The 27,929-nt window shown below is 43.4% G+C and overlaps 2 protein-coding genes across 2 annotated transcripts; both read left to right on the plus strand.

Moving 5' to 3' along the window:
- The first annotated feature begins 1,282 nt into the window (after nt 1-1,282).
- On the plus strand, nt 1,283-19,872 carry LOC117876603. Its single transcript, XM_034768855.1, has 4 exons — nt 1,283-1,541; nt 12,932-13,031; nt 17,961-18,265; nt 19,736-19,872. Exons 1-4 carry the CDS (start codon nt 1,283-1,285, stop codon nt 19,870-19,872), a joined length of 801 nt encoding a protein of 266 aa, XP_034624746.1.
- Nucleotides 19,873-22,767: 2,895 nt separating this feature from the next.
- LOC117876604 (up-regulator of cell proliferation-like) lies at nt 22,768-27,851 on the plus strand. The gene is made up of 2 exons (XM_034768856.1): nt 22,768-22,810; nt 23,046-27,851. Exons 1-2 carry the CDS (start codon nt 22,768-22,770, stop codon nt 27,767-27,769), a joined length of 4,767 nt encoding a protein of 1,588 aa, XP_034624747.1. The 3' UTR covers nt 27,770-27,851.
- The last annotated feature ends 78 nt before the right edge of the window (nt 27,852-27,929 follow it).

Below are 27,929 nucleotides of genomic sequence, written 5' to 3' on the forward strand. Positions count from 1 at the left end.
TTAGCACCTCGATTGACTAGTGGCCTCACTGGTTGTTGAGCCGGCTTCCTGCTTCTGATGTACTTAGCAATTTTTTTGCATTTACTTTTTGAGTCTTTGGTTATATTCTGTCTAAAATGTCTTCAGGAAGGTCAATGCAGTGCTTCTTCTATGGCCCACTGTGAATGGACTATTCAAGTTGATGGCCCATTAATGAACACAGTCTGCTGGCCAGACTGGATGCAAACGACCTTGTGGGTGTTACCCCAGGAGTAACGCAATTGAAATACAGGTATACAGTCAATATTCATTACTTTAGATACAAAGAGGATATATGCATACAAACAGGATAATCATATTTGATAGATTGTAACTTTTCCATTTATACCTTACATGGCATACTTTGTGTAAGATGTGTTGCAACTGTATAACAGCAACAACGATATCCACGGTCATATTTTAATCATACAACATCAGAGGGGCAGGAGAGTTAAGGAAGTGGGGGCAGCACCCTGGGGCACAAGGGCAGCTGGTCTAGGGTTAGAAAAAGGGGGCAGAGAGGAGCAGGAGGTGTAGGGTTGAGGGTAGATAGGGAGAAAGGAGTGCCACTCACCTGGTTGCTGTCCACCTTGGGGGGGGCCTCTCATGCTCATTCAGGGAGAGGTGACCAGGGTCCAGGCCAGGCCCTTCAGCTGCATGGTCCACGCCAAGGTCTCTGTGCATATATTAATGTGCACAGGGTCAGGTGCACATCGTGTGCACCCTGATGACGTGCATGAACAGTTCGTTAATTAACTTTGATCTAGTCCTGTTCCAAAAAGGAACAGCTCAAAGGACATTAAGGAACTATCAATGCACATCAGGGTGCACATGGACAGTTAGTCTGTGGTGCGGCATGTTAGTGCGACATGGGTCACATCCCAGCTTGCTGCAAATCTGCCGTCCTTCACAGCTGACTGGCATGCATATCCTTAGAGCTGCCTCCGCATGTACTGATCACCAATGGAAAATATACATGAGCTGCTGGGACTCGAAATGGCCACCTTTTCACTCACTTCCAGTGAGCTCACCACATCATTCCAGCAAAAAGAAGAAATACTTAGAAAAGGACCATTTTCTCTCTGCAACTGTTTGTCTTCCTTATTACTCATCATGGAAGGAGTCCACATTCCAAAACATTGCAGCTGACTGAGATATCCTTTTTTAATCCTTAGCAATAGTGACTGTATATAAATTAAAAGTGAATTATTGTTCCAGGCCATGGGACTCGGTAACAGTAACCACAGATGAAAAGGCCTTTGAGATGATACACAAAAACCAAGATAAACTCATCAAGTTACTTCAGAATGATGCTGACAAGGTCTTGGATGCGTTGCTCTGCCAGTCAGTGATCACACAGCAGGACTACGATCAACTCAGCAAAGGAAAGGATGCAAAGAACAAAATAAGAATATTGTTGATTATGATACAGCGGAAGGGGGGACTGACCTGTAAGCAATTTCTGGAGTGTTTACAAAGCCTGTTTCCTGACTTCCAACAGCACATACAATACTCAGTACAGGGTAAGTTGTATTATGGATTCTGATTTTTAAAAATCATGTTTCCACGCTAAGAATGTAATTACTGCAACACGGAATAGGAGGGATCTGTTCTCGACTGGATTCCTACATAGTAGATACAAATGTTGACTCTGCCTCTTGGACACAGGGGTTTTCTGGCGAGGGAGGTGGTGGTCTTCCACTATGGAAGAAGAATGGGTGAGGATTCCAGGCCCTGCAGAGGTGTATACATCCCTAGTGCTACACACTGTTCATCAGAGTAAGGACCCCTCCCTGGCATTGTATAGGGGTATATGGGATCCAGGGCAGAGTGGCCAAGACACAGCTATTTCCTTGAGCTTTTACAGATAGATGGTTGTGACAAAGGCTGGCCTGGGTATGGACCTTGGAAGATCTCTGGGAGTTTTATTGGTGGTTGAGATTTGTTGGCAGCTCTGGAAGGAGATAATATTGATTCATTTTGTTTTATGAATTTTATGTTGAGTTCTCAATTGACCTATTTTTAACTTGACATACATACATAAATAAATAGGGTGGCAATATTTTCCCAAAGGGAAAATGGGACATTGCACGGGGCTGGCCCAAGACCCCCCTTCAGTGCAAGCCGTCAGTCCCAGCCCTCCCTGCATCCTGCCCATGCGTGGGGCTGGCTCGAGTCCCCCTGCTGCCCACCCACATGGGGCCAGCCCGAGGCCCCCTTCTACCTTGCACATGGCTGGCTCAAGGGCCCCCCTCTACCCTGCATGCGGGGCCAACCAAAGGTCCCCTGCCATCCATCCATGCGGGGCTGGCCTGGCATGAGACACACTCCTGAGCCCTCCCTCCCATGCAGGCTGGCATTGATGCTTGCCCCCTTCGCCCCCCTCCCCCCGCACATTCCTCCACACCCCACAAAGGGTCACCCCTCACTCTTTTGGCAAAACTGTGCATTTGTTCAGTGTGACCACGGTCCTGGTGGGAGACAGCTGAGGTCACTCAATTAGGGTGAACTGCAAAGAGAATGGGGCAGACAAACACCCAAAAGCTGGTGGATATTCCAATGTTTAGATTTCCAAGCCAGCACAAAGCAGCTTCTTTATTACCTCACTGGTTACTCAGAAGTCCAAACAATGCAGTTCCCTTTAACTACCCAGCCTCAGGCCTCCATCCAGGTACCCAAGTCAAATATGATGATGATTACTGAAAATCTTATTTAATCATATAAAAAAGATTCTTCCGATCCCAAAGGACCAGCCACACACCCAGATCAATATGCAACTTAGATCTTACCCAAAATACACACTTGTGGCCAATTCTTATTAACTAAACTAAAATTTATTAAAAAAGAAAAGAATATTGGTTAAAAGGTCAATATACATAAAGACATGAGTTCAATTCTTGAGGTTCAGATACATAGCAGAGATGGTGAACTTGTAGTTGCAAAGAATTCTTTTTGAAATAGTCCATAGGTTATAGTCCACTGTCCATTTCAGGGTGAAATCCAGCCAGTGACTGGGATCTCAAGCCTTATGGCTTAGGTCTCCCCGGTGTGAAACCTTAAGCAGATCAGAGATAAACAGGATCAGGACCCAAGGGCCTTTTATACAGTCCTGGGTAAACTATAGGCTTTTGATGTAACCGTCTGTTTCCCAAACATCATGGTAACTAACATAAGGTAATTTATCCATTAAGTAGTTTATCACAAACTTTAAAGAGACATCTAGACCATGACATTATTTTACCCAAGATTCATCTAAAGTTAATATTCCTTTTTGATCTCTAAATCAACAGTTATAGTGATAGACAGGAACTATCTGTTTATGTGGTTAGCATCTATAAGATATAAGTAAACACAACTAGTATTACTTCTAATTTCTAACAAGACAGGTTTGCACATCAAAGTTCTGAAGTGGCACTGAATGGTCCTAATTATTACTTGCATACTGTTCTCACATGCCTCTATACATTGACTCTGGGTCATTTGGCCTGGAATTTTGCTTAACCCTTTTCTGGCCATGTGTCACACTTCAATGAGATGTTATATTATAATCATATAATGTCATATCTAGTTTACTACTTAACAGCTGAAATTTCTTATGTGCTCTATAATCCATGTGCATACTTAAATTGCCTTGAAATTTGCTGTGTCTTATCAGGTCTTGGGGTACGGTTAGTCCAAAGTTAGGGTCTTTTAAACAATGAAGTACTGAGACACAGCCCTCATATGACATCAACATTTTCCAGTTCTTGTAAATGGCAAATGTGGAAATGGAAGAGGTGCTTAATGAGTTCTTTGTTTCGGTTTTCACCAAGATGGTTGGTGGTGATTGGATGCTTAACATAGTGAATGTCAGTGAAAATGGGGTAGCATCAGAAGCTAAAGTAGGGAAAGAACAAATTAAAGATTACTTAGACAAATTAGATGTCTTCAAGTCACCAGGGCCTGATGAAATGCATCCTAGAATACTCAAGGAGCTGAATGAGTAGATATCTAAGCCATTAGCCATTATCTTTGAAAAATCATGGAATATGGGAGAGATTCCAGAAGAATGGAAAAGGGTAAATATAGTGCCCATCTATAGAAAGGCAAATAAATACCTAGGGAATTACAGACAGTCAGCTTAACTTCTGTACCAGGAAAGATAATAGAGCAAATACTTAAGGAATCAATTTGCAAACATCTAGAAGATAATGTGATAAGTAATAGTAGCACGGATTTGTCAAGACCAAGACATATCAAACTAACCTGATCGCTTTCTTTGACAGGGTAACAAGCCTTGTGGTTAAGGGGTAGCAGTAGATGTCATATACCTTGACTTTAGTAAGGCTTTTGATACAGTCTCGAATGACCTTCTGATTAACAAACTAGGGAAATACAACCTAGATGGAGCTATTATGAGGTGGATGCATGTAGCACAGCGCAGACTCATCCCTGTGGTGCCTCCTACTGGTTGTCTGTGGAAATTAGCTCTTTGACCCAAGAGGGCTCTCTACAGGCCAGTGATCTGCTTGCCGTTGGCCCCCCATGTCCCTCCCATGGCCCCAGTGCCCTTATTTCAGGGTTCTGCCTCCTGCAAAACCCTCCCACAGTCTTACTGGGTTTCCCCACCCCAGGGGAACCCCCACCCCCACCCCCTAAGTCATGGCTACTGCCAGTCTCTGTTTAGCCCCCATGCCCTGGGGTAGACTGCAGTCTATCAGCCGATCAGCACAGGCAACAGGGGTTTAGACTGGTTGCCTTTACCCACCCTCAGGCTGCCCCTTTACAAGCCCAATACCTAGATGGGCCTAGAACTAGGCCCTGCAGTCTGGGGAGTTGCTGGCCTAGAGCTTCCCAGCTCCTATGGCCACTTTCCAGCCCTGCCTCCCTCTAGGTCCCCTGGGTGAATTTCCCCAGCAGCCAGGCCTATCTCCTTCTCAAGTCAGGGAGAGGCTGCTGTTTCTGGCTTCCCTGGCCTTATACGGCCCAGTGGCTTAGTTTGGGGTGTGGCCCCAGCTGCAGCCACTTCCCCCAATCAGCCAGGGCTTTACCTTAGCCAGCCCCAGCCCTCTGCAGGGCTTTTTCAACCTCTCCAGGGTGGGAGTGGGAATGGGAACTCACCCCGCTACAATGCATAAATGGTTAGATAAAGATTCCCAGAGTAGTTATTGATGGTTTACAGTCATGCTACAAGGGCATAACAAGTGGGGTTCTGCAGGGATCAGTTCTGGGTCTAGTTCTGTTCAATATCTTCATAAATTTATTTAGATAATGGCATAGAGAGTACATTTACAAAGTTTGTGGATGATACCAAGCTGGGAAGAGTTGCAAGTGCTTTGGAGAATAGATTATAATTCAAGATGATCTGGACAAACTGGAGAAATGGTCTGAGGTAAATAGGATGAAATTCAATGAGGACAAATGCAAAGTACTCTACTTAGGAAGGAACAATCAGTTGCTCACATACAAAATGGGAAATGACTGCCAAGGAAGGAGTACTGCAAAAAGGGATCTAGGGGTTATAGTGGACCACAAGCTAAATATGAGCCAACAGTGTAACACTGGGGGGGGGGAAACAAACCTAATTCTGGAATGTATTAGCAGGAGTGTTGTAATTATTCCACTCTACTCCATGCTGATTAGGCCTCAACTGGAGTATTGTGTCTAGTTCTGGGCACCACGTTTCAGGAAAGATGTGGACAAATTGGAGAAAGTCCAGAGAACAACAAAAATGATTAAAGGTCTAGAAAACATGACCTCTGAGGGAAAATTGAAATAATTGTTTTTTTTTTTTAGTCTGGCAAAGAGAAGACAGAGAGGATGTGATAAGTTTTCAAGTACCTAAAGGATTGTTACAAGGAGGAGGAGGGAGAAAAATTATTCTCCTTAACTTCTGAGATTAGGACAAGAAGCAATCGGCTTAAATTTCAGCAAGGGAGGTTTAGGTTGGATATTAGGAAAAAATTCCTAACTGTCAGGGTGGTTAATGACTGGATATTGCCCATGGTAGTTGTGGAATCTCCATAATTGGAAATTTTTAAGAGCAGGTTAGACAAACACCTCTCAGGGGTGGTCTAAATAGTGCTGGTCCTGCCACGGATTCAGGGGACTGGACTTGATAACCTTTCGAGGTCCCTTCCAGTCCTATGATTTTATATTAAACAGTACAGGTCCCAGGACAGAGCCTAAGGGACACCACTAATAACTTTCTCCATTTTGAAAACTGACCATTTATGCCTACCCTTTGTTTTTGATCTTTTAATTGGAGTGCCTGGCAATGCTTTCAGCATCATTTAACAATCCTTAATTTAATTTAAAGCTAGGAGAAGCACAGAACTCATCACACATTCAAACTGTGCTGCATTTAAGAGTTCCGGCTGGGGCATGCACTGTGAGCAGACCTCCAGCAGTAGAAAACTGGCACGTTTGAGAACAGACACCCCCTGCCCCACCCAGGTAGAGCAGAGCAGCTCCGCACTTGCAGAAAAGGGGGAGCAGTGGCAGTGACTCCATGTGCACGTGCCCACTCCCCCCAAACAAAGGCAAGTTGTGGTACCAATGCCCTCCTCCCCAAAATGCACCCATGCACTTTCCTCCCCCTCTCCTGACCCAGCAGCAGGCAGCCCCACTCACCTCCAGCCCCAGCTGGTCTCCCTCTGTCTCAGACAGGGCTCACCTGTTGCTTGTGGTTGAAGCTAGCCTGGGAGCTGCAGCCACACAGGGAGCCTGCCCAGGAGATGCAGGCAGGAGGCGGGTTGGCCTCAGGTGAGCAGGGTCTCATGCTGCTGATCACACAGGGCCTCTGTGGAGAAGAGCAAACCTGATGCCCCCTATCCTTGCCCAACCCTAAGGCCCCCCTGGTTGGAGCAGCCCCACTAAGGGCTGAAGCAGGGCTGGGTCAGTCCCTACTGCAGCAGCTGCTGCCAGCCCAGGGGCCACAAAACAGCTGATCAGCGACGTGGCTACCTAACAGCTGATTGGTGGGGGCAGGGCTACTCCAACAGCTGATCTGTGGAACCACTATGGCTGGTGAGTGCCGAGTTCCCACTATTTTTTTTTCTGTGGTGCTCCAGCCCCAGAGTAGTCACAGAGTTGGCACCTATGCCCTTGGGGTTTTGTTTCAAGCCACGGTGTTTGTCACCTGAAATCCCCTATGGATCAAGGTGCTATGCTGTGCCATTTCTCTGGAGCCTGAGCCACACCTATGAACTAAGACTTTGAGTACTTGCCACAGACACTTTTTGAGAACAGGTGTTACACTCATGAAATTCTCTCCCCGTTTCAGCTGGAAGTTCTGCTTTTGGAATTTTTGCCCCAAAACAAAGCTTCTGGTATAAAAGCTGATATTTCAAAGTGCTTGTAAATCCACAGACACGCTCTATTGGCTTGAAGAGTCTCATTTGTGCCAGGTACAGAGTTCGAGGGGGAAGCATGGTGAAGGAATTCCTTACATACAGCCCTTTCAGTAAGAAGCTGATTTTAATATTTCCATTGCTCTAAAATGCATTTCTACAGTGAGAAAATGGTGCAAATTTGGGGATCTTGGAATAAAACCACCTGAGAATATAACTTGTCCAAGTATCACCTTTACCTTAGAGTACATAACACTGCAGGGCACAGATATCTAATAAGTTTTTGGAATGTATTGGAGACAATTTTTTTGTTCCAGAAAGTGGAGAAAGCTACTAGGGGAGAGGCTGTTCTAGACTGGATTTTGACAAACAAGGAGGAACTGGTTGAGAATTTGAAAGTGGAAGGCAGCTTGGGGGAAAGTGATTATGACAGAGTTCATGATTCTAAGGAATGGTAGGAGGGAAAACAGTAAAATAAAGAAAATGGATTTCAAGAAGGCAGACTTTAGCAAACTCAGGGAGTTGGTAGGTAAGATCTCCTGGGAAGAAAGTCTAAGGGGAAAAACAATAGAAGACAGCTGGCAGTTTTTCAGAGAGACATTATTAAGGGCACAAGAGCAAACTATCCCACAGTGTAAAAAAGACAGGAAGTGTGGCAAGAGACCACCCTGGCTTAACCAGGAGATATTGAATGATCTAAAAATCAAAAAAGAGTCCTACAAAAAGTGGAAACAAGGTCAAATTACAAAGGAGGAATATAAACAAATAACACATGTATGTAGGGGCAAAATTAGAAAGGCCAAGGCACAAAATGAGAGCAAAGTAGCTAGAGACATAAAGGGCAGCAAGAAAACATTCTGCAAATACATTAGAAGCAAGAGGAAGACCAAGGACAGGGTAGGCCCGTTACTCAATGAAAAGGGAAAAACAATAACAGAAAATGTGGAAATGGCAGAGGTGCTTAATGATTTCTTTATTATGGTTTTCACCAAAAAGGTTGGTGGCGTTTGGATGCCTAACATAGTGAATGCCAATGAAAATAGAGTAGGTTCAGATTCGAAAATAGGGAAAGAACAAGTTAAAAGTTACTTGGATAAGTTACATGTCTTCAAGTCACCAGGGCCTGATGAAATGCATCCTAGAATACTCAAGGAACTGACTGAGGAGATATCTGAGCCATTAGCAATTGTCTTTGAAAAGTCATGGAAGACAGGGGAGATTCCAGAAGACTGGAAAAGAGCACATATAGTGCCTATCTATAAAAAGGGAAATAAGGGCAACCCAGGCAATTTCAGACCAGTCAGCTTAACTTCTGTACCAGGCAAGATAATGGAGCAAATAACTAAGGAAACAATTTGCAAACATCTAGAAGATAATAAGGTGATAAGTGATAGTCAGCATGGATTTGTCAAGAACAGATCATGTCAAAACAACCTGATAGCTTTCTTTGAGAGGGTAACAAGCCTTGTGGATAGGGGGGAAGTGGTAGATATGGTATATCTGGACCTTAGTAAGGCTTTTGAAACAGTCTCGCATGACCTTCTTATTAACAAACTAGGGAAATGCAACCTAGATGGAGCTACTATAAGGTGGGTGCATAACTGGTTGGAAAACCACTCCCAGAGAGTAGTTATCAATGGTTCACAGTCATGCTGGAAGGGTATAATGAGTGGGGTTCTGCAGGGATCAGTTCTGGGTCCGATTCATCCCTGTGCAGACGGAAGTGAGGGAGGCGGTCTGGTGAGAGTGAGTGAAGGAGGAGCCTCATTTGGAGGGGAGACAGACTGCTTGAACCTGAGATATGGCTGGGGAAGCCTAGCTGAACCAGAGGCAAGAGTCCCAGCTGGGAATGGGTAGTGGAAGTGAGGGGGCCAGCTCAGTGTGTAGCTATGGCTACATAACCAAGGTAGTATGTCGTCCTCCAGTAAGCTGCTGCCTGTGATATGTTCATGCAGGCGACAACAAGAAGCAACTTCTAACATATTAATGGCTTATACAATGCAAGTAATGGTTTAATGGGGTCACAAAGGAAGAGGGAGCTGGAAATGTTGGTGTGGGGCTGAATGTCACAAAGAATGGTGGGGCAGCAGTGACAAGGAGAGAGACACACTAGTCTCTGCACACTGCAACATTTCAAAGCACAACCATTATTCTCATTCCATTATAACAAAATATACAAGAGTGGAGATGAGTGCTAAGGAATCACATGGCAACCGTGTGGTCTAGTGAAGAGGTCAATGGACTAAGACTATTCCCACTGCTGCCACTGGCCTGCTGAGTGTCCTTGGGCAGGTCTCTTCACCTCACTGTGCCTCAGTTTCCCCATCTGTAAAATGGGCATAATGATGTACAATTCTTTGAAAGCTACTGATGAAAATCAGTATATAGAAGCTAGGGGTTTTGGCTGTAACCTGGTCACTGTAGCATCACATCTGCAAACCTAGGTGAGGACTACAGCTATCAAAATGATGACTAACTCTACCAATAAACATTTCTCTTTGTTTAAAAAACTAGGCAGCGAAACTTTGTTAATACAAAGTTAAGGGTGCATTGTTGTAGCTTCCGGAATATTGAGTTCTGCGAAACTCAAACTTCAGGAAATTACAAAGTTAAGATTAAACATGCACATAGCCATAATGCTGTTCTTTTTGAGTGATGCCCCAGTATGCCCATAACGTGTTGTAACCATTTGGGGTCAACTCAGCCCAGAGAGAGGTTGTGTCACTGCTTGTCCTGTAATCCTGACCGACTTAAAATGCTCTGCTAACATAACTCCCTGTCGGGACATTCCCAGCCAGAAAACAGGCATTGCACTGAGCGTGTGTGCATTTAGCAGCCCTGGTTCAGCAACTCTGACTCCAGCACATACCTTTTGGGTATATATCATGACAACAGTGTGTTAGGTGTAGTGAGTATGTCAGGCTTGACAAAAGTTGTCGACACAGAATAGCGGGCATGTTGTCCGCCCTCTATAACACAGATAGAGAGATATACACAGCTGTTTGCTCCCCCAGGTATTAATCACTTACTCTGGGTTTATTAATAAACAAAATTGATTTTCTTAAATATAGACAGTAGGATTTAAGTGGTTTCAAGTAATAGACAGAACAAAGTAAGTCACATAAGCAAAAACGCAAGTCTAAGCTTAATACATTAAGAAGCTGATTACAGGTAATAGCTCACCCTCAAAGATGTTCCAATAAGTTTACTTCACACACTGGACTCTTTCCTAGTCTGGGCCCAATCCTTTTCCCTGGTACAGTCTTTCTTAGTTCCAGCTTACATCTCAGATGATAAGCGGGGGGCTTTCTCATGACTGGCGGCCCTCTTTGTCCTGCTCCACCCCCTTTTATAGCTTTGGCACAAGGCAGGAACCTTTTGTCTGTGCTTGTCCTCACCCCTGCCTCTTCCATAATGATTAAGATGTATTCCAGTGTCATGTGACATTGTCACATGTCTCTGGTATCTCTTGTCTCCATTCTTCCTGCTTTGGTCCACACATACACAGGAAGGCTAGCAGGTAAAAAAACCATTTACCGTCAATTGTCCTGGTCAATGGGAGCCATCAAGATTCTAAACAACCATTAATGGCCCAGACTTTGCATAATTACAATAGCACCTCAGACTTCTACTTCATATTTCTAGCTTCAGATACAAGAATGATACATGCATACAAACAGAAGGAATATATTCAGTAGGTTATAACCTTTGGAATGATACCTTACAAGAGACCTTTTGCATAAAGCATATTCCAGTTACATCATATTTACATTCATAAGCATATTTCCATAAAACATATGGAGTGCAACATCACAGTCTATATTTACATTTAGCCATATTAAAACACAGTTTGCTTGCACCAGTTTACCAATCAATCTAGACCAGTGCTTCTCAAAGCCGGTCCGCCGCTTGTGCAGGGAAAGCTCCTGGCGGTCCGGGCCGGTTTGTTTACCTGCCGCGTGCGCAGGTTCGGCCGATCACGGCTCCCACTGGCTGTGTTTCGCCACTCCAGGCCAATGGGGGCGGCGGGAAGCGGCGTGGGTTGAGGGATGTGCTGGCCGCCCTTCCCGCCGCCTCCATTGGCCTGGAGCGTCGAACCGCGGCCAGTGGAAGCCGCAATCGGCCGAACCTGCGGACATAGCAGGTAAACAAACAGGCCCGGACCGCCAGGGGCTTTCCCTGCACAAGCGGTGGACTGGCTTTGAGAAGCACTGATCTAGACAACTCTGCATTGGTGACCTTTCCTCTTCATCATTTACTACTCCCCCATTTTTTGTCACCTGCAAAGTTGGTCAGTGATTTTATGTTTTTTTTCCCAGATCATTAATGAATTTTTATGAAATAGCATAGGCCCAACAACCAGTCCCTGTGGGACTTCACTAGAAATGCACCCATTCAATGATGATTCTCTGTTTACTAGTACACTTTGAGACCTATCAGTTAGCCATCTTTTAATACATTTAATGTGTGCCATGTTAATTTTATATCTTTCTAGTTTTCTAATCAAAATGTCACGCAGTACTAAGTCAAATACTTGTAGAAGTCTAAGTATATTAAATCAACACTATTACATTTATCAACCAAAAAAAGATATCAGGTTAGTTTGAGAGGACTGATTTTCCATAAACCCATGTTGATTGGCATTAATTATATTACCTTCCTTTAATTCTTTTTTAACTGAGTCCCATATCAGACATTCCATAATCTTCCTACAATTATCTGGGTCAACCCTGTTTATTCTTTTAAAATATTGGCACAATTTCAGCTTTCTTCCAGTTACAGAATGTAAACTGGTTGTCTATTGTTCACTTTTTTGAATGGCAACTTGCAAATTGCAAAACATGTGGTTTCCCAATGGGTGCAGATGTAGTATTTTAGGGGAAAAAACAGGCTTTAATTCAAACTTAACACTGTTTTCATATTACTCACCCCACACATGAGATTGGTTTTAAAATATGAGATTTCAAATGCAATGCAATGCATTTCTATTTATTTATTTATTAATTTATTAAATCTATTTACTTGCCTTCTGGGTTTTGAACTTTTAGGCGTCATGTTTTCAAACTTTTCTTTGCAACCGTGAAGTCTAGAAACTTTTATTTAAAAAAAGAAAAGAAAACTGAGATTCTGATGTAAGAACATGACTCCAAAAAGTGAAAGGGATAGAAACACTGCTGTTTTGCAAGTTTGTTATGAAAGGAACATAGAAGGGAAGATAGAATACTGGTGTTACCATGAGGCTGAGTGAAGGTTGTACGGGTGACTTAAAGTGTGAATTTCCATACTTCCAAATATATGGGGGTTATTTTTTGGAATGTCAGCCTTCATTTATATTTATCTATTTTATTGAATATTACAAAACTGTAACATTTTTATAATCTCCGTTCTGACTTGTTTAGCTTTCTGACATTTTCTCTGTTAATTCCAATGTTCTTGCAAGGCCTTTAACACTCAGATTACTAATGAGGATTTTCAAACTTCACTCCAGTTTAGCAAGGCCTTTTGTCTGGGGAATTTTAATTTCTTGCCTTCCATGTTTGCTCCCATATGGATTTTTTTGATGGTTCTCTTTTATCTCACAGTGTCTGCACCAACTGGTGAGACCTCAGCAGCGAGGCCGATGGAAGAGGAAGTGACGGGAGAGCTGGGCAGCAGTGCTACACTTACAAGCTCAGCTACAAGGTAATTACTCTGTTAGCTTACATGTGTCTGAAAAGAGGGGGCTAGATTCACAAAGGTGTAATGCTTTGCGATGCCTAACTTTTAGATACCAAGAAAATCATTGGAATCCACTGTTATTCACAGAGTCTGGGTTAGGCGCCAGGCCCCCTGTACAGGAATGGGGAGAGATGGGCACCTTAGACTATGAGTCACAAAAGCCAGCACACTAGGTGGGGAGCACTTACAGCTAGCCAATGGGATATGCTCATGAGAGGGATGTGTGCTAAGCTCCACCCCTCTCCAGAAATAGGTGCCTAAGAGCAGGCTGCAGGGAGGTGCCCATCTCTACTATTCATGAGTCTCAGCTATGAACCCTCATTAGAACAGGAGCTGGGGTCTCCCACCTCCCTGGTGAATGCTCCAACCACCAGGCTACAGGATCATTCTCCCACTCGCTTACTCTCTAGCCCAAATGACTAATTATATAATGAACAGTAGAATGGATTCAACAGGAGAGACTGACAGATTCTCCACATCAGAACATCCCACAGTGGAGTGGTTGGAGCACTCATCTGAGCAGTGGGAGACCCCTGTGGAAGTCCCCTCTCCTCATGACGTATGGGGGGGACTTGAATTGGAGGTCTCCCACATCCCAGGTGAGTACCCCAACCACTGGGCAAAAAGTGATAAAGGAGGTCTTCTGCCCCTCCCCCAAAGGCTGTGTTGTGTGAACTCACCTGAGGGGCCCTATCCAGTAGGCTGCCTCTGAGCACACCTACCAGATCAGGTCCCCTGAGTGAGTGAGGTGGCCAAATGCCTGTCTCACTCCTTCCGTGTATTGCTCTGGGGCTTAGGCAGGAGACTGGTGTCTGAATGCACAGAGGGAGGCAGTAGCATACATACCCAGGGGCAGAAACACAGGTGCCCAGGGAACTTTTTACTACAAAAATGTAGGTACTGAGTGAGTTTAGGTGCCTACAGGGTGTGGCAGGAGTTTTGTGGGTTGCCGTGTAGCCTCAGTCTGGGATTTAGATGCCTAAGCAAATTAGGCCAGGGTGACTAGAATGAAAGTGTCTCCTCAGACAGCACTAAAGTGTCAGTGCTATGATACTGTCACTATTATTGCTATATACAAGAAAAACTCTTGGTTTGTTTCTTGTGGCAAGGCAGCAGATTTCTATTCGGTACCTCCTTGGGGTGAATAATGCTGAGGTCCCAAATTGTTTACCAGTCTGATAGGAGATGCCTTTCCTGCTTGTACTGTGAAGCACATTTGACCTAAGGTCTGTGGTACCAGCAGAGCTGCATGGAGTTCTAGGAGACACAGAATTCTGCAGCAATGTTCATTGGTTACAAAATCATTTAGCACCTTCACTTTTACTGAAACTATTCTAACAGTGCAGCAAAGATTAAAAAGATAGGGCGTTTGTGTTTTGTATTTGCATTGTAGTCGAGCAGCTTATGAGTTCCAAATAGAAGAGACTCTCTGGACTGTGATGGGCTAGGATAGAGGTGAGAGAAGCACAGAAGTAGGCCTGCAGGAGAAAGCAACCGGCATCCATGGCTCCTGTGATAAAGGAGATAAAGCAGAGCCCCACTCCTGTAGGGTTTAGGAGCTATATGTATAAAATGATGGGGTCTAAATTAGCTGTTACCACTCAGGAAAGAGACCTTGGAGTCATTGTGGATAGTTCTCTGAAAACATCCACTCAATGTACAGAGGCAGTCAAAAAAGCAAGCAGAATGTTGGGAATAATTAAGAAAGAGATAGATAATATATTGCCAATAAATCCATGGTACGCCCACATCTTGAATACTGTGTGCAGATGTGGTTGCCCCATCTCAAAAAATGTATATTGGAATTGGAAAAGGTTCAGGAAAGGGCAACAAAAATTATTAGGGAGGTGGAACAGCTTTCGTATGAGGAGAGATTAATAAGACTGGGATTTTTCAGCTTGGAAAAGAGACAGCTAAGGGGAGATATGATTGAGGTCTATAAAATCATGATTGGTGTAGAGAAAGTAGATAAGGAAGAGTTATTTACTACTTCACATAACACAAGAACTTGGGGTCACCAAATGAAATGAATAGGCAGCAAGTTTAAAACAAATAAAAGGAAGTATTTCTTCACACAACACAAAGACAACCTGTGGAACACCTTGCCAGAGCATGTTATGAGGGCAAAGACTATAAAAGGGTTAAAAAAAGAATTAGATAAATTCATGGAGGATAAGTCCATCAATGGCTATTAGCCAGGATGGGCAGGAATGGTGTCCCTAGCCTCTGTTTGCCAGAAGCTGGGAATGAGCGACAGGGGATGGATCACTTGATGATTCCCTGTTCTGTTCATTCCCTCTGGGGCACCTGGCATTAGCCGCTGTCAGAACACAGGACACTAGGCTATATGGACCTCTGGTTTGGCCATTCTTATGTTCTTTGCATGGCAGGCTCCTTCCCCTGTTGCATCTCTCCTAAAATTAACCTTGGTGAGATTTCTGACTTTAGGAACAGATTCTGCCCCCTTTATTACTTTGAGTAGTGCCTTGCCTCTTATATAGTCTGATGGATTTCAATGGGGCAACTCACAGAGTCAAGTGCTACTCAGTGCGAGTAAGGGTGTCCAGGTCTTAGTGAATGTTCATGATTAGTAAACTGATGTTTCATTAATTCTTTTAAATTTTGTAACTTTCTTCTTTTAAAGTCACATAAACATCAAATAATATTACATAGAGCACACATTGGAAAATTGTTGTATCCATGTCAAATCTTGGTTAGAGGTGAGGAAATAGAAGTAATATTGATTCAGCTGTATTTGCAGCCCTTCTGCATGATTTTTTCTGTTAACATTTATTCAAGAAGTCTTGAGTAAAATTAATTTTAAGACAATATTAAAATATTTATGGAAAACACATTTTTAATTGTGGTCCCTTCCAGTCCTAGAATCTATGAATCTGCTTGTAAAATGTTTGATTCACACTATATTGTTTAGATCAGGGATCGGCAACCTTTGGCACACGGCTCTCCAGGGTAAGCTACTCTGGCGGGCCGGGCTGGTTTGTTTACCTGCCACGTCTGCAGGTTCGGCCGATCGCGGCTCCCACTGGCCGTGGTTCGCCGCTCCAGGCCAATGGGGGCTGCGGGAAGCGGCAGCCAGCAAATCCCTCGTCCCGCGCCATTTCCTGCAGCCCCCATTGGCCTGGAGCCGTGATCGCCCGAACCTGCGGATGCGGCAGGTAAACAAACCGGCCTGGCCCGCCAGGGTGCTTACCATGGCGAGCTGCGTGCCAAAGGTTGCCGATCCCTGGTTTAGATGTTGCCAACCCCCACTAACTCCCTATTCATCCTGTATATTTTATATAAAATATCTAATATTTATTACTTATTTCAGTGTATACACATACAAAATTGACACCTATCTGAAAACTCCTTTAGTGTCCTTTGCAATGGATGCAAAACGAACAGCTTCTCTAACTTGAGGATATTAAACTAAAGGCAGTGAAATTCACAGAGTCGGTACCTGGCTTCACAGACAAAACATTCCCTTTTCTCCAGTGGAGAAAAGCAACCATATTAGTCCCCAGTTTGGGTAGGTCAAAGTTAAAATAATATCCCCCCCTCTCTAGCAGGGTTCTTGATATTTTCTTGTCCTTATCTCCATTAAACCACATTCTGTCCAGTTCATTCTGAAGAAGAATTCTGCTTCTCCTTATCAAGACCCAGTTGCTTTAAAATTACCCTCATTCCCTTCTTTTTACTTATTCCATGATGAGTCTCAGCTAGAAGGCCTTCCCTCCCTTCTTGTATCATAGGCCAGCCTCAGACTGACCAAAAGGAAAACCAAGAAACATACCTACCAAGCACTTTAGAAAACAAACAGAAATCCATTTGTCAGTATTATTAATTAGAAGCTTCTCTCTTTAAATCTGTCCACAAGACAATTTTTGGGCTAACTAGCTTGTTTTAGCTAGGCCTGGGCTAAACTTGACCTTTATTTTGGTCAAAGCCAGGGCCTAAACATTTCCTCCATACTACTCTTCTTCACTTTATCTGCCATCCTCTACATGCTTGGGAAGGAGACAATCCTCTGCTCTCTCAGAGGGATTTTTCTGGGCATCATTCAAAGGAAGCAGCGTTAAGGCTGTGAGGGGATATAGTGTGGGAGACGTTACCTTAACTCTGTGTAGCCTGACTTATGTTTATTCATCCTCCACCATCTGGAGGGGTGCAAGGCAGTGCAAGGGAAAGGTAGAGCTGTGTTCATGAAGTGTTTTAGCAGTGAATTTCCCTTGTTTTTGGTTGAAGTAGTGGTAGTAAGAGTGGGGCAGGATTGAATGGCATCTGGTGGAAGTGTGAGTAGCTTCCTGGGCACACCTTCTTCCCACATAGTGACCAGCTCCTCTCTCCTCCTGGCCCCTCCTTGGCCCTGGTAGGACTCAAGGGACCAGGGGCAGGAGGAAGGGTGGTAGCTCAGAGGGTGTATGAAGTGCACCTACCAGTTGGAAGTAGTAAGAAGAGGGAAAGGGAGCCCCAGAGTCCCTACCCTGCATCAAGGCCTAGAATAGATAAATTGTATGTGTGTGTGTATATATAAATAAGTGAATATGTAGACATATGTGAGCTAGCTTTGATCTAGCTAGCTCAAATAAGAATAGCAGCGAAGCCTTGGCAGTATGGACGGCAGTCTGGGACCTTAGATACATACTCAAAAAGCTAATCTATGCTGCTATGGCTTCACTGCTATTGACATTTGATTGAACTAGAGGGAAAAAAGTTCACATATGTCTACAAATGCTGCAGCCACACCACTGACAGCTGTGTAGGCCTACCCTAAACTGATACTGAGGAAGGCAGAATCCCAGATTATTCACTAACCTGAATCTAATTCTGTCACCTTCACAAATGATTTCTTGCTCCTTGTCTAAAAAGCATTGTATTTTTTCATTATTACAGATCCCCCGATTCAGTAACAGTGGTCGCTGATGAGAAATCCTTGAAGATTATGTGCAAAGAGCGACGTAAACTGATTAAAATTATTCAAAATGACCCAGGTGGTGTCTTGGATGAGTCACTTGCTCAGTCCCTCATCACAGACGAGGACTATGACAATATGAACACAATATCGGATACAGAGGCGAAAATTAGAAAATTGTTAATTCAAATCCAGAGAAAGGGAGCACTGGCCTGTCAGCAATTCCTGGAGTGTTTAGAAACCATGTTTCCGGGCACAAATCAGGATTTACAACATCCTCAGTGTGGTAGGTTGTTGTTTTTGTTTATTGGTTGTTTTTGTTTTGCTTTCAGAACGAAAAAATTTAGTACACGCAACATTGATCAAAGGCTAATTTTCAAATAGATACATGATTAATGGTGGAGCTTATGTTAATGCAAAGTTATGGCTGAGAATTCAAATGCATGAAAATGATGAAATTGAAACATACAGTTCACAGGCAGCTATTGTATGATTTCTTTGCTCATGTGTAAAATTATGATATAGTGGTGTATTCTACAAAACCTTTGATAGAAATTTACCAATAGAATATAAATATACACAAAAAGATCTTCAGATGGTCAACATCAGTAAATCTCCATTGTCTTCAGTGTGCTTTGGATGAGGCCCTTTATGTGTAAGGGATAACTCTCAAACCTGTAGAATCTTTCATAGAACAAACTTTTTGAAATGTGACACTGTATCTAACCACAGGATCTATGTATCCATCAAACTATGGATGGGTGTAGAGATGTCCACACCCACAGGAGGTCACCAGAGAATCCAGTAGTTATGGTTAGGGACAGAAGGCAAACTTCCCTTGCTTATATCCAGTGCCCTGTGTATGCCATGATTCTACAGTCACAGAATTCACCCTTTGCTACAGAATTTTGATCCAGAAACTGAACTTGTTCATTTAAAAAAATGTTTCTAGCATTTTTGATTGCAGAGGTAATCTTGATAGCATGAAGTACAAGTGAGTGTAACTGTTGCAGTGACATCTGCCTGAAACAATAGCACTGAGAAATGTGAACTTGCCCAGATGAGCCCAAAAAACTTCCTGATTCCAGCTCCTTGGAATCTGGCATTTTTCCAAGGTGCCCCAGAATCTAGTATTTTTGTCATGGGGCTGGACAAGCAAAATCCTCCAAAAATGAAAGAGAGCTAGAGATGGACCCAAAAGTGAAGCCAATTGAAGACCAATAGTGTGTCACATTTTTACATGTCTGTTTCCCCCAGTTTTTGTGGCAGGGCACCAACTAAGCCACAATGCCCCCAAAGAATCTCTTTGGATTCTAGCTAGAATGGTTTGAGGGTGCCAGGCCCACCAAGGTTATGTAACCTGATACAGCAATGGAAATCAAAGACCATATTTATAAACATTGTGTAGTTGATTGGGAACTGGTTGCAGAACAGGGATAGACTACAGTGAGGAGCAAGAACCAGAAGTAGGTGCACAGCTCCCCTCTGGGGCTCTGATCAGAAAGGAAAGTGACTAAGAATTAACCCCTGATCTCCCTTAGAAGAGGTCAGAATGCTACTGAATCCATTGCATTTTTTATCCAAAGCTTCATACCAATGTATTGGACAAGTAGATCTTCTATTATAAAATAGAAACTAGGTAATGAAATGCAGAGGCAGGAGCAGTGAATGAAATAAAATACCCACAGAAAACAGGAAGGGATTGAAGAGAATTAGACACTAAATAACTTTTCTCCTCTTGTTTTCTTGCTGGAAGGATTAAATCAGGAATCTCAGACTCTGCAAGCCCCAGAGCTGGGGGAAAAAGGTGTCGTAAATCCAGAACTGGAATTAGATATTCAACAAGACAAAAAGCCAGAGGAGACAGACCTTTCCAAAGGTAATTTCCTCTGATCACCTTTTCTTCTGTAGTGGGAGTTAACACCTTTAGAAGAGCTTGGTGCTGCCAGGTGTGAATGGTGCTTGTGAGAGTGAAGAATTTTCTTGGTATTCTGCACACAAATTTGCTCAGATTCAAACAGGGATGCCATGGAAACCCAGTCAGTGGCTTAGAGGCAGAAACACAGGGGCTCCTTTGCTTAAACTTTGGTCTGTATTGGTCAGTGGGATGCTTTGAGCCACAACTTGTAGCTGATCCGTGTTCCCATGAAGGCCAGTGGCAAAGCGTTGGGACCAGTGGCAGCTACTGCCCAAAATAAATGGTGGCGTTATAGCCCCTAAACATCTCCTCCTGTTTCCCTCTGCCCCACACCTACTCTCCCCCCACCTCCTTTCCCTCCCCCCATTTGGGCCAACCAGATATTTCAAGTGAAAATATGGGGCATCTGTACAGGGAAGAAAGGAGACAGTTGTTGGGAACGTTGTTGGCCAGCAGTGTAGTAAGGAGGACGGAGAGAAAAGTGACTTTTCCTCTCTTTCCCACTGCTAGTTACCTCCCTTTTCCTTGAGAATGGATGACTGAGGGGCTGGATGAAATGATGAGGATTGTGACTGATGGGTTTGTCAGAGGCTGGAGGAAAGGATGGGGGTTGGAGTGAGAGTGGGTCTCGGGGAGGGGGGTCTGAAATGGGCTGTGGGGTAAGAAAGTGGAGGAAACGCATGTAAAAACTGGGAGGAAAGGAGGTACGGAATGAAAACAGAAAAAGCAAAGACAACAAGGAAGGGGAAAAGAAATAAAAGATAAAATGATTAATGATTAAAGGTTTAGAAAACATGACCTGTGAGGGAAGAATTGGGCTTGTTTAGTCTGGAGAAGAGAAGATTGAGAGAGGACATGATAACCATTTTCAAGTACCTGAAAGGCTGTTACAAGGAGGATGGAGAAAAATTGTTCTCCTTAACCTCTGATGATAGGACAAGAAGCACTGGACTTAAATTGCAGCAAGGGAGGTTTAGGTTGGACATTAGGAAAAACTTCCTAACTGTCAGGATGGTTAGGCACTGGAGTAAATTGCGTAGGGAGGTTGTGGGATCTCCATCATTGGAGACTTTTAAGAGCAGGTTAGACAAACACCTGTCAGGGATGTTCTAGATGATGCTGGTCCTGCCATGAGTTCAGGGGACTGGACTTGATGACCTCTCAAGGTCTCTTCCAGTCCTATGATTCTATGAGTCTTGACAGACTCTCAGTCTCAATCCTTTATTCTAGCTCCAGGCAAGCAGCACACTGTTTACTTTGTCTAAAAAATCTATTACCTTCTCAAAGAAGGAGATCAGGTTGGTTTGGCACAATCTACCTTCTGTAAAACCATGTTGAATTTTGTCCCAATTACCATTGACTTCAATGTCCTTAACTACTTTCTCCTTCAAAATTTTTTCCAAGACCTTGCATACTACAGATGTCAAACTAAGAGGCCTATAGTTACCGGATCACTTTCTCCCCCGTCCTCACCCTTTCTTAAAGATAGGAACAATGTTAGCAATTCTCCAGTCATATGGTACAACCCCTGAGTTTACAGATTCATTAAAAATTGTTGCTAATGGGCTTGCAATTTCATGTGACAGTTCCTTTAATATTCTTGGATGAAGATTATCTGGGCCCCCCGATTTAGTCCCATTAAGCTGTTCGAGTTTGGCTTCTACCTTGGATGTGGTAATATCTACCTCCATATCCTCATTCCCATTTGTCATCCTACCATTATCCCTAAGCTCCTCATTAGCCTCATTAAAGACTGAGGCAAAGTATTTGTTTAGATATTGGGACATGCCTAGATTATCCTTAACCTCCACTCCATCCTCAGTGTTTAGCAGTCCCACTTTTTCTTTCTTTGTTTTCTTCTTATTTATATGGCTATAGAACCTTTTACTATTGGTTTAAATTCCCTTTGCAAGGTCCAACTCTCCATGGCTTTTGGCCTTTCTCACTTTATCCCTACATGTTCTGACCTCAATAAGGTAGCTTTCCTTGCTGATCACTCTCATCTTCCACTCCTTGTAGGCTTTCTGCTTTTTCTTAATCACCTCTCTGAGATGCTTGCTCATCCAGCTTGGTCTACAACTCCTGCCTGTGAATTTTTTCCCCTTTCTTGGGATGCAGGCTTCTGATAGTTTCTGCAACTTTGACTTGAAATAATTCCAGGCCCTCTCCACCTTTAGATCCACAAGTTCTTCAGTCCAATCCACTTCCCTAACTAATTTCCTTAATTTTTTAAGTTAGCCCTTTTGAAATCAAGAACCCTAGTCACAGATCTATTTTGTTTATCCTTCCATTTAGTTTAAACTGAATTAGCTCATGATCTCTCAAACCAAGGTTGTCCCCTACAACCATTTCTTCTATGAGGTCCTCACTACTCACCAAAACCAAATCTAAAATGGCATCCCCGCTTGTTGGTTCAGCAATTACTTGGTGAAGGAAGCTACCTGGTCTTCAGTGCACATGTTTATAGCTCACTATGCTGTCAACCAACAGGCCAGAGATGATGTGGCAGTCGGCAGAGCTGTCCTTCAATCAATCGTTCCATGACTCCTACCCTCCTCCAGTGGTAAGCTTGGAAGTCACCTAATTGGAATGGACGTGAGCAATCACTCAAAGAAGAAAAGATGGTTACTTACCTCTCATAACTGTTGTTCTTCGAGATGTGTTGTTCACGTCCATTACAATACCCACCCTGCTTCCCCTCTGTCGGAGTCTATGGCAAGAAGGAACCGAAGGGAGGTTTGGCCGGCAGGGTACTATATACAGCGCCATAAGGGCACCACTCTAGGGGGCTCCCCTGCCTTTCTGACGGGAGCTGCTACGGGGAAAAGTTTCCGACACCCATGCACGCAACATGCCCACACCTAATTGTAATGGATGTGAACAACACATCTCGAAGAACAACAGTTATGAGAGGTAAGCACAGAAGTAATCCTGTTGGCTTTATTTATATTGTGCCATATAAATAAGAGAAGAATTGAGCCCAGGATGCGTAATGCATCTGTCATTTACTGGGTACTGCTTTTCTTTACATTACAATTCTCTTTTCATAACTCCCACAACATCAGCCAGTCTAAGGAATGAGTAAACTGTATATAAAGTTATAATTTTCTACTCTGAAAATTTAGTTTGTTTTCACTTCCTTTTGCAGAAAGAAGTAAAGCATTTCAAGATATTCTGTCCAGATTAAACCTGGAGAAGCACAGAAGCAGGAAGATCAGGCTGAGGGATGTCCTGGAGATCTGCCCAGAAGGCATCAAAAACAGGATTCCAGAGGCATTAAGTGATTTACCTTGGCATTTCCTGAGGAAGGTCATGGCTGTGAATGGGACAGCCAGAAATACAAGCATTGGGCACAAGGCACCTGAAGAAGAAATGACTGATGATGATAAAGAGCTGCATATTGATGACAATTTCTATGTTAGTGATGCTGAGATAAAAGTTTCACTGCACCCCCTCGATGTTCTCTGTGCCGTTCTGCTTTACTCAGACGGTTTCCTGCAGCAGGAGATCCTGTCCAAAATGTCCATGTGCCAATTTGCCCTCCCTCTGCTGCTACCTGCCCTTGACATCCACAAGTGTATCCTACTTCTGTGGGCCATGAGAGACATTGTGAGGAAGTGGAGGCCACACTCCCTGGCAGAGAGCAGAGGGTTCAGAGAGGAGAGCCTGGTGCTCACGTCACTGCCAACCATTTCCTTTGTGCGGCTGGGGAGCTGCAGCTTCTCCAAATCCAAACTCCTCAATGATGTTCTCAGCCCCTCCCAGCAGCACCACAATTTCTTTATCCATCGGGACATGGAGTCTGGGAATGTTCTTCGGCAAATCGCAGATGGGCTGGTCGAGATTTCCTGGTATTTTCCTGGTGGAAATGAGAATTCCGATCTTTTCCCAGAACCTGTTGCAGTTACAAATCTGCGTGGAAACATTGAGTCGCAGTGGCTGCAGTTTAGCTTTTTAACAGAGGTCTCCTCAGCTGTGTTCATAGTTACTGAGAGCATCAGTGAGACAGAATATGCGCTGTTATCATCTCTGAAAGAATCAACAGCTAAATATTACTTCATCCTTAACTACAAGAATGAGAAACCCATAGAAACTCTGGGATTCCTTAATAAGCTGGCCCCTGTGCTGAAGCTGAGCAAATCACAGCTACTGGTGAAAGACAGTACCACTAATAACGCAGGATTTGTGAAAAAGGTGCAGTCCACCATAGGAACCATAATGAACTCATCTCCCAAGACAGTGAGTTTGGAAGCCATGGCTGTGATGGCACGTGACCTAGGAATCCAAGTGGATGAGGACTGTCAGGCATGTCAGTGTGCGAGGAAATGTGCTGAAGATATCACTGCAGAAATAAGAGACGTGGCAAAATACAAAAGAGAAATGTTGAGACTCCAAGGGGAGCCATGGAAAAACCTTGCTAAAGTGGAAAAAGAGCTGTGTCGAATGAAAAGGCAAGGGGACATGGCCACTGAAGACTATAAATCTGAGCTGAAACAGAAATGGTTAGAGATACGCAGACAGCAGAATCAGTGTGGCCTTACTAATGGTTTGACTAAGTTTATCAATGGAATAGAACACTTGCCTACAATGGAGAAACATTACTTCTTGAAATGGATGAAATTTAGCCTCGATAACACTGCCAGAGGAAATCTTTCTAAAATGCGGGAGCAGTATAAAAAGAAATGTGAAACTCCAGGAGTGGACCGAAAACAGCTGGAAAAACTAGATAAATTAATAGCTGATAGTTCCCTTGGCGTTGAGCATTTCATGCGAGAGTTGGGGCAGTTTTATGAGGCTGAATGCTCAATGGTTAAAGAAGGTAAAATGGCAGAAAGCCAAAGACAATTCATCCATCTCCCAGCCATAGCAGCTGACTTGATGCTGGAAGGGTTTCCTATGGAGCTGATTGATGGAGATGCCTCCAACATCCCCATGAACTGGGTAATAGATGTTCTAACTCATCTCAATATCAGACTGGAGGGTAGATCCAGAATGGTGGTTATAACCGTGCTGGGAGTGCAGAGCACAGGGAAATCCACCCTCCTCAACACCATGTTTGGCCTGCAGTTTGCAGTGAGCAGTGGCCGATGTACGCGAGGAGCCTTCATGACACTCATTAAAGTTACAGAAGCTGTTCAGAAGCTAAGTGGCTGTGATTTCATCCTGGTGATAGACACTGAAGGTCTGAAGGCCCCTGAACTAACGGCACTGGAAGACAGTTATCAACATGACAATGAGCTGGCCACCCTGGTGATTGGATTGAGTGACATAACGATCGTTAACATGGCCATGGAGAATGCCACAGAAATGAAGGATATTCTGCAAATTGTGGTCCATGCCTTTCTCAGAATGGAGGAAATAGGACAAAAGCCAAACTGCCAGTTTGTGCATCAGAACGTCAGTGATGTGTCTGCTCATGATCAAAACATGAGGGACAGGAAACACCTCCTGGAGCAGCTGAATGAAATGACCAAAGCTGCAGCAAGGATGGAAAAACAAAGCAGGGAAATGGCATTTTCTGATATTATGGAGTATAACCCAGAGAAACACAATTGGTACATCCCTGGCCTGTGGCATGGAGTCCCTCCCATGGCTCCAGTAAACACTGGATACAGTGAGAGTGTGTGTGAGCTAAAGAAATACCTGTTTGAATTCATAAAGAACCGTTCACTTAACAGACCTGTCAAAGACATTCCTGAATTTGTTGAATGGCTGAAGAGTCTGTGGGAAGCTGTAAAACATGAAAACTTCATCTTTAGCTTTAGAAACAGTCTAGTAGCTGAAGCCTATAACCAGCTGTCTATGAAGTATTCTGAATGGGAGTGGGATTTCCGCAAGAAGATGTATATCTGGATATCCGAAAAAGAAACTTTCATCCAGAACCAGCCACCAGAGAAACTAGAGCGTGATCCTTTAATGAGTTTAAAAATTGAGGCACAAGGGAAACTTCAGGAGGAAGAAAAGAAGCTCTTGGATAATTTAGAACAGTATTTTAAAAGTGGAGCTTCAAATTTGAACCTGATAGAAAAGTACAGAGAAGATTTCAAAAGGAGCGCAAATAGCCTCAAAAGAGAACTTGAAAGTTATTCAATCAGTAACTGTGAGGAAGCAATTCGAATCCGAAGAGGACAGCACAAGATAGACACTATCCAAACTGGGTACAAACAGACAATTGAAGGGAAAGTTGACAGACTCTTGGCTGAATGCCGGAACAGAAAACATAAACTAGACAATGAGAAACTGAAAATAGAATTTGAAACAATGTGGCGAAAAACCTTGTCAGAGTTAAAGCTCAGTAGTTTACAGAAACGTCAAGTTGTTCAAGATATGGATCTCCAGCTGAGAAAGGATTTTGAGAATCGAGGGAGTGCCGTTAATCAGATGCTACAACATGCAAAAAGCCTGCTGGGTTATGGAATGAAGTCTTTCACAATGAAGAAGGAATACTTAGAACTAAAATGGACCACAGCAGTTGTGGAATTCTTCTTACAGGACTGTCACCGTAAAACAGAAGAGCTTGCTCTATCTTTAATGAATGAATGCAAGAAATACATTGAAGAAAAAGTTAAATCCAAAACAGACTATGATGAAACCTATTGTGGAGAACTGCTGCATATGGTTAATGAGAGGTTAAAACGGGAGGATGTTCAGAAACTTCCCACTACCCCTAGTTTTGAAGTTGACCTGAAACTTCACATTTTGGGGGAAGCAGCTTGTGCATTTCAGAAGATGCATGAAGATTTTATAAAAGAAAACGATCCTCAGCAACGTCTGGAGAAGCTGAAACCTCAGTATTTCTCCATATTTATGGATCTCTATTTGGAAAAGGATGAAAGCCAAACAAGGGCCAAGGATTTCTGTTATCAATGTCTCAAACCTGCCCTGGTGGGTTATGTCAACAAAAGGCTTGGACTAGAAATAGTTGACAATTTTCTCAGCAGTGAACAGGCCGTTGAATACGCCAGCCGAAGCTTCTTCCAGTTCTCTGTGCTAAAGAAGCTGCTGGAAGAGATGAACTTTGACAACTATGTGAAATACATAAGTAACTATGAAAAGTTTGTCAAATCCTGGATACAGAAATGTCTGATAGATCGCTATGGAGGGAAGGAGAGTTTGGGAGATTTGGAGAAAGGGATTCTATCCAGAATAATAAATACAATCAAAGGAGTTCTGAAAAACTCCATAAATCAAAACAATAACACAGTTTCTGCCTTTTTAGACAACTTTTGCAAAGAGCTTCAGCAGGACCTGGTCATTTCCAGCAATAGCTTAGTTGGAGTACAGTTTAAAAGCACAGCAAAAATTGAGCAGCTTTCTGATAACATTCGAACCTTCCTTCTGGAGCTGGAACAACAAATCTTAACCCAGTTTAATCGTTTGGAACTTGAGACCAAACTCTCCAACCTGTCAGTGAAACCCCAGGATGAGATCTTCAAGCGAGTGTTTGGCTGTGGGAAGCAGTGTCCGTTCTGTAAAGCCCCCTGTGAAGCAGGAGGCACTGACCATAAAGAGCATTTTGTATCAGTCCATCGACCCAAAGGATTAGGGAACTTCAGGGATCGGGATTCACAAAAGCTTGAGCATTCCATATGCTCCTCTGATGTGGTTTCCAATCGTGAATTCCAAACCGTAGCCACAGCAGGAAAATATCATCCTTTCAAAGATTACCGCCGTTACTACCCAGACTGGCGCATTCAGCCTGATCCCAGCATTGATGCTTCTGATTACTGGAAATTTGTTTTCAAATCATTCAATGACCAGTTAGCTAGGAAGTATGATGCGAAAGCAGCAGATCTCCCAAGAGATTGGAAAAATATAACTAAAGAGTATGCACTGCGGGGCCTAAAGCAAGGGTTTTATCTGAAAAAATAGACATCCCAAGTGTATCTTTGAATAGGATATACTTCAACAAAACAAACCCCTTAATTTTAAAAAATGGGAATATGAACCAATCTGACAGCCTGTGCCCTTTTTTANGTACTGAATAGAGGGGTAGTGAAATGTTGTTGTCAGTGTTGTTGCATTTATTGTA

Source organism: Trachemys scripta, chromosome 4, assembly GCF_013100865.1.
Source record: "Trachemys scripta elegans isolate TJP31775 chromosome 4, CAS_Tse_1.0, whole genome shotgun sequence".
NCBI lineage: Eukaryota > Metazoa > Chordata > Testudines > Emydidae > Trachemys > Trachemys scripta.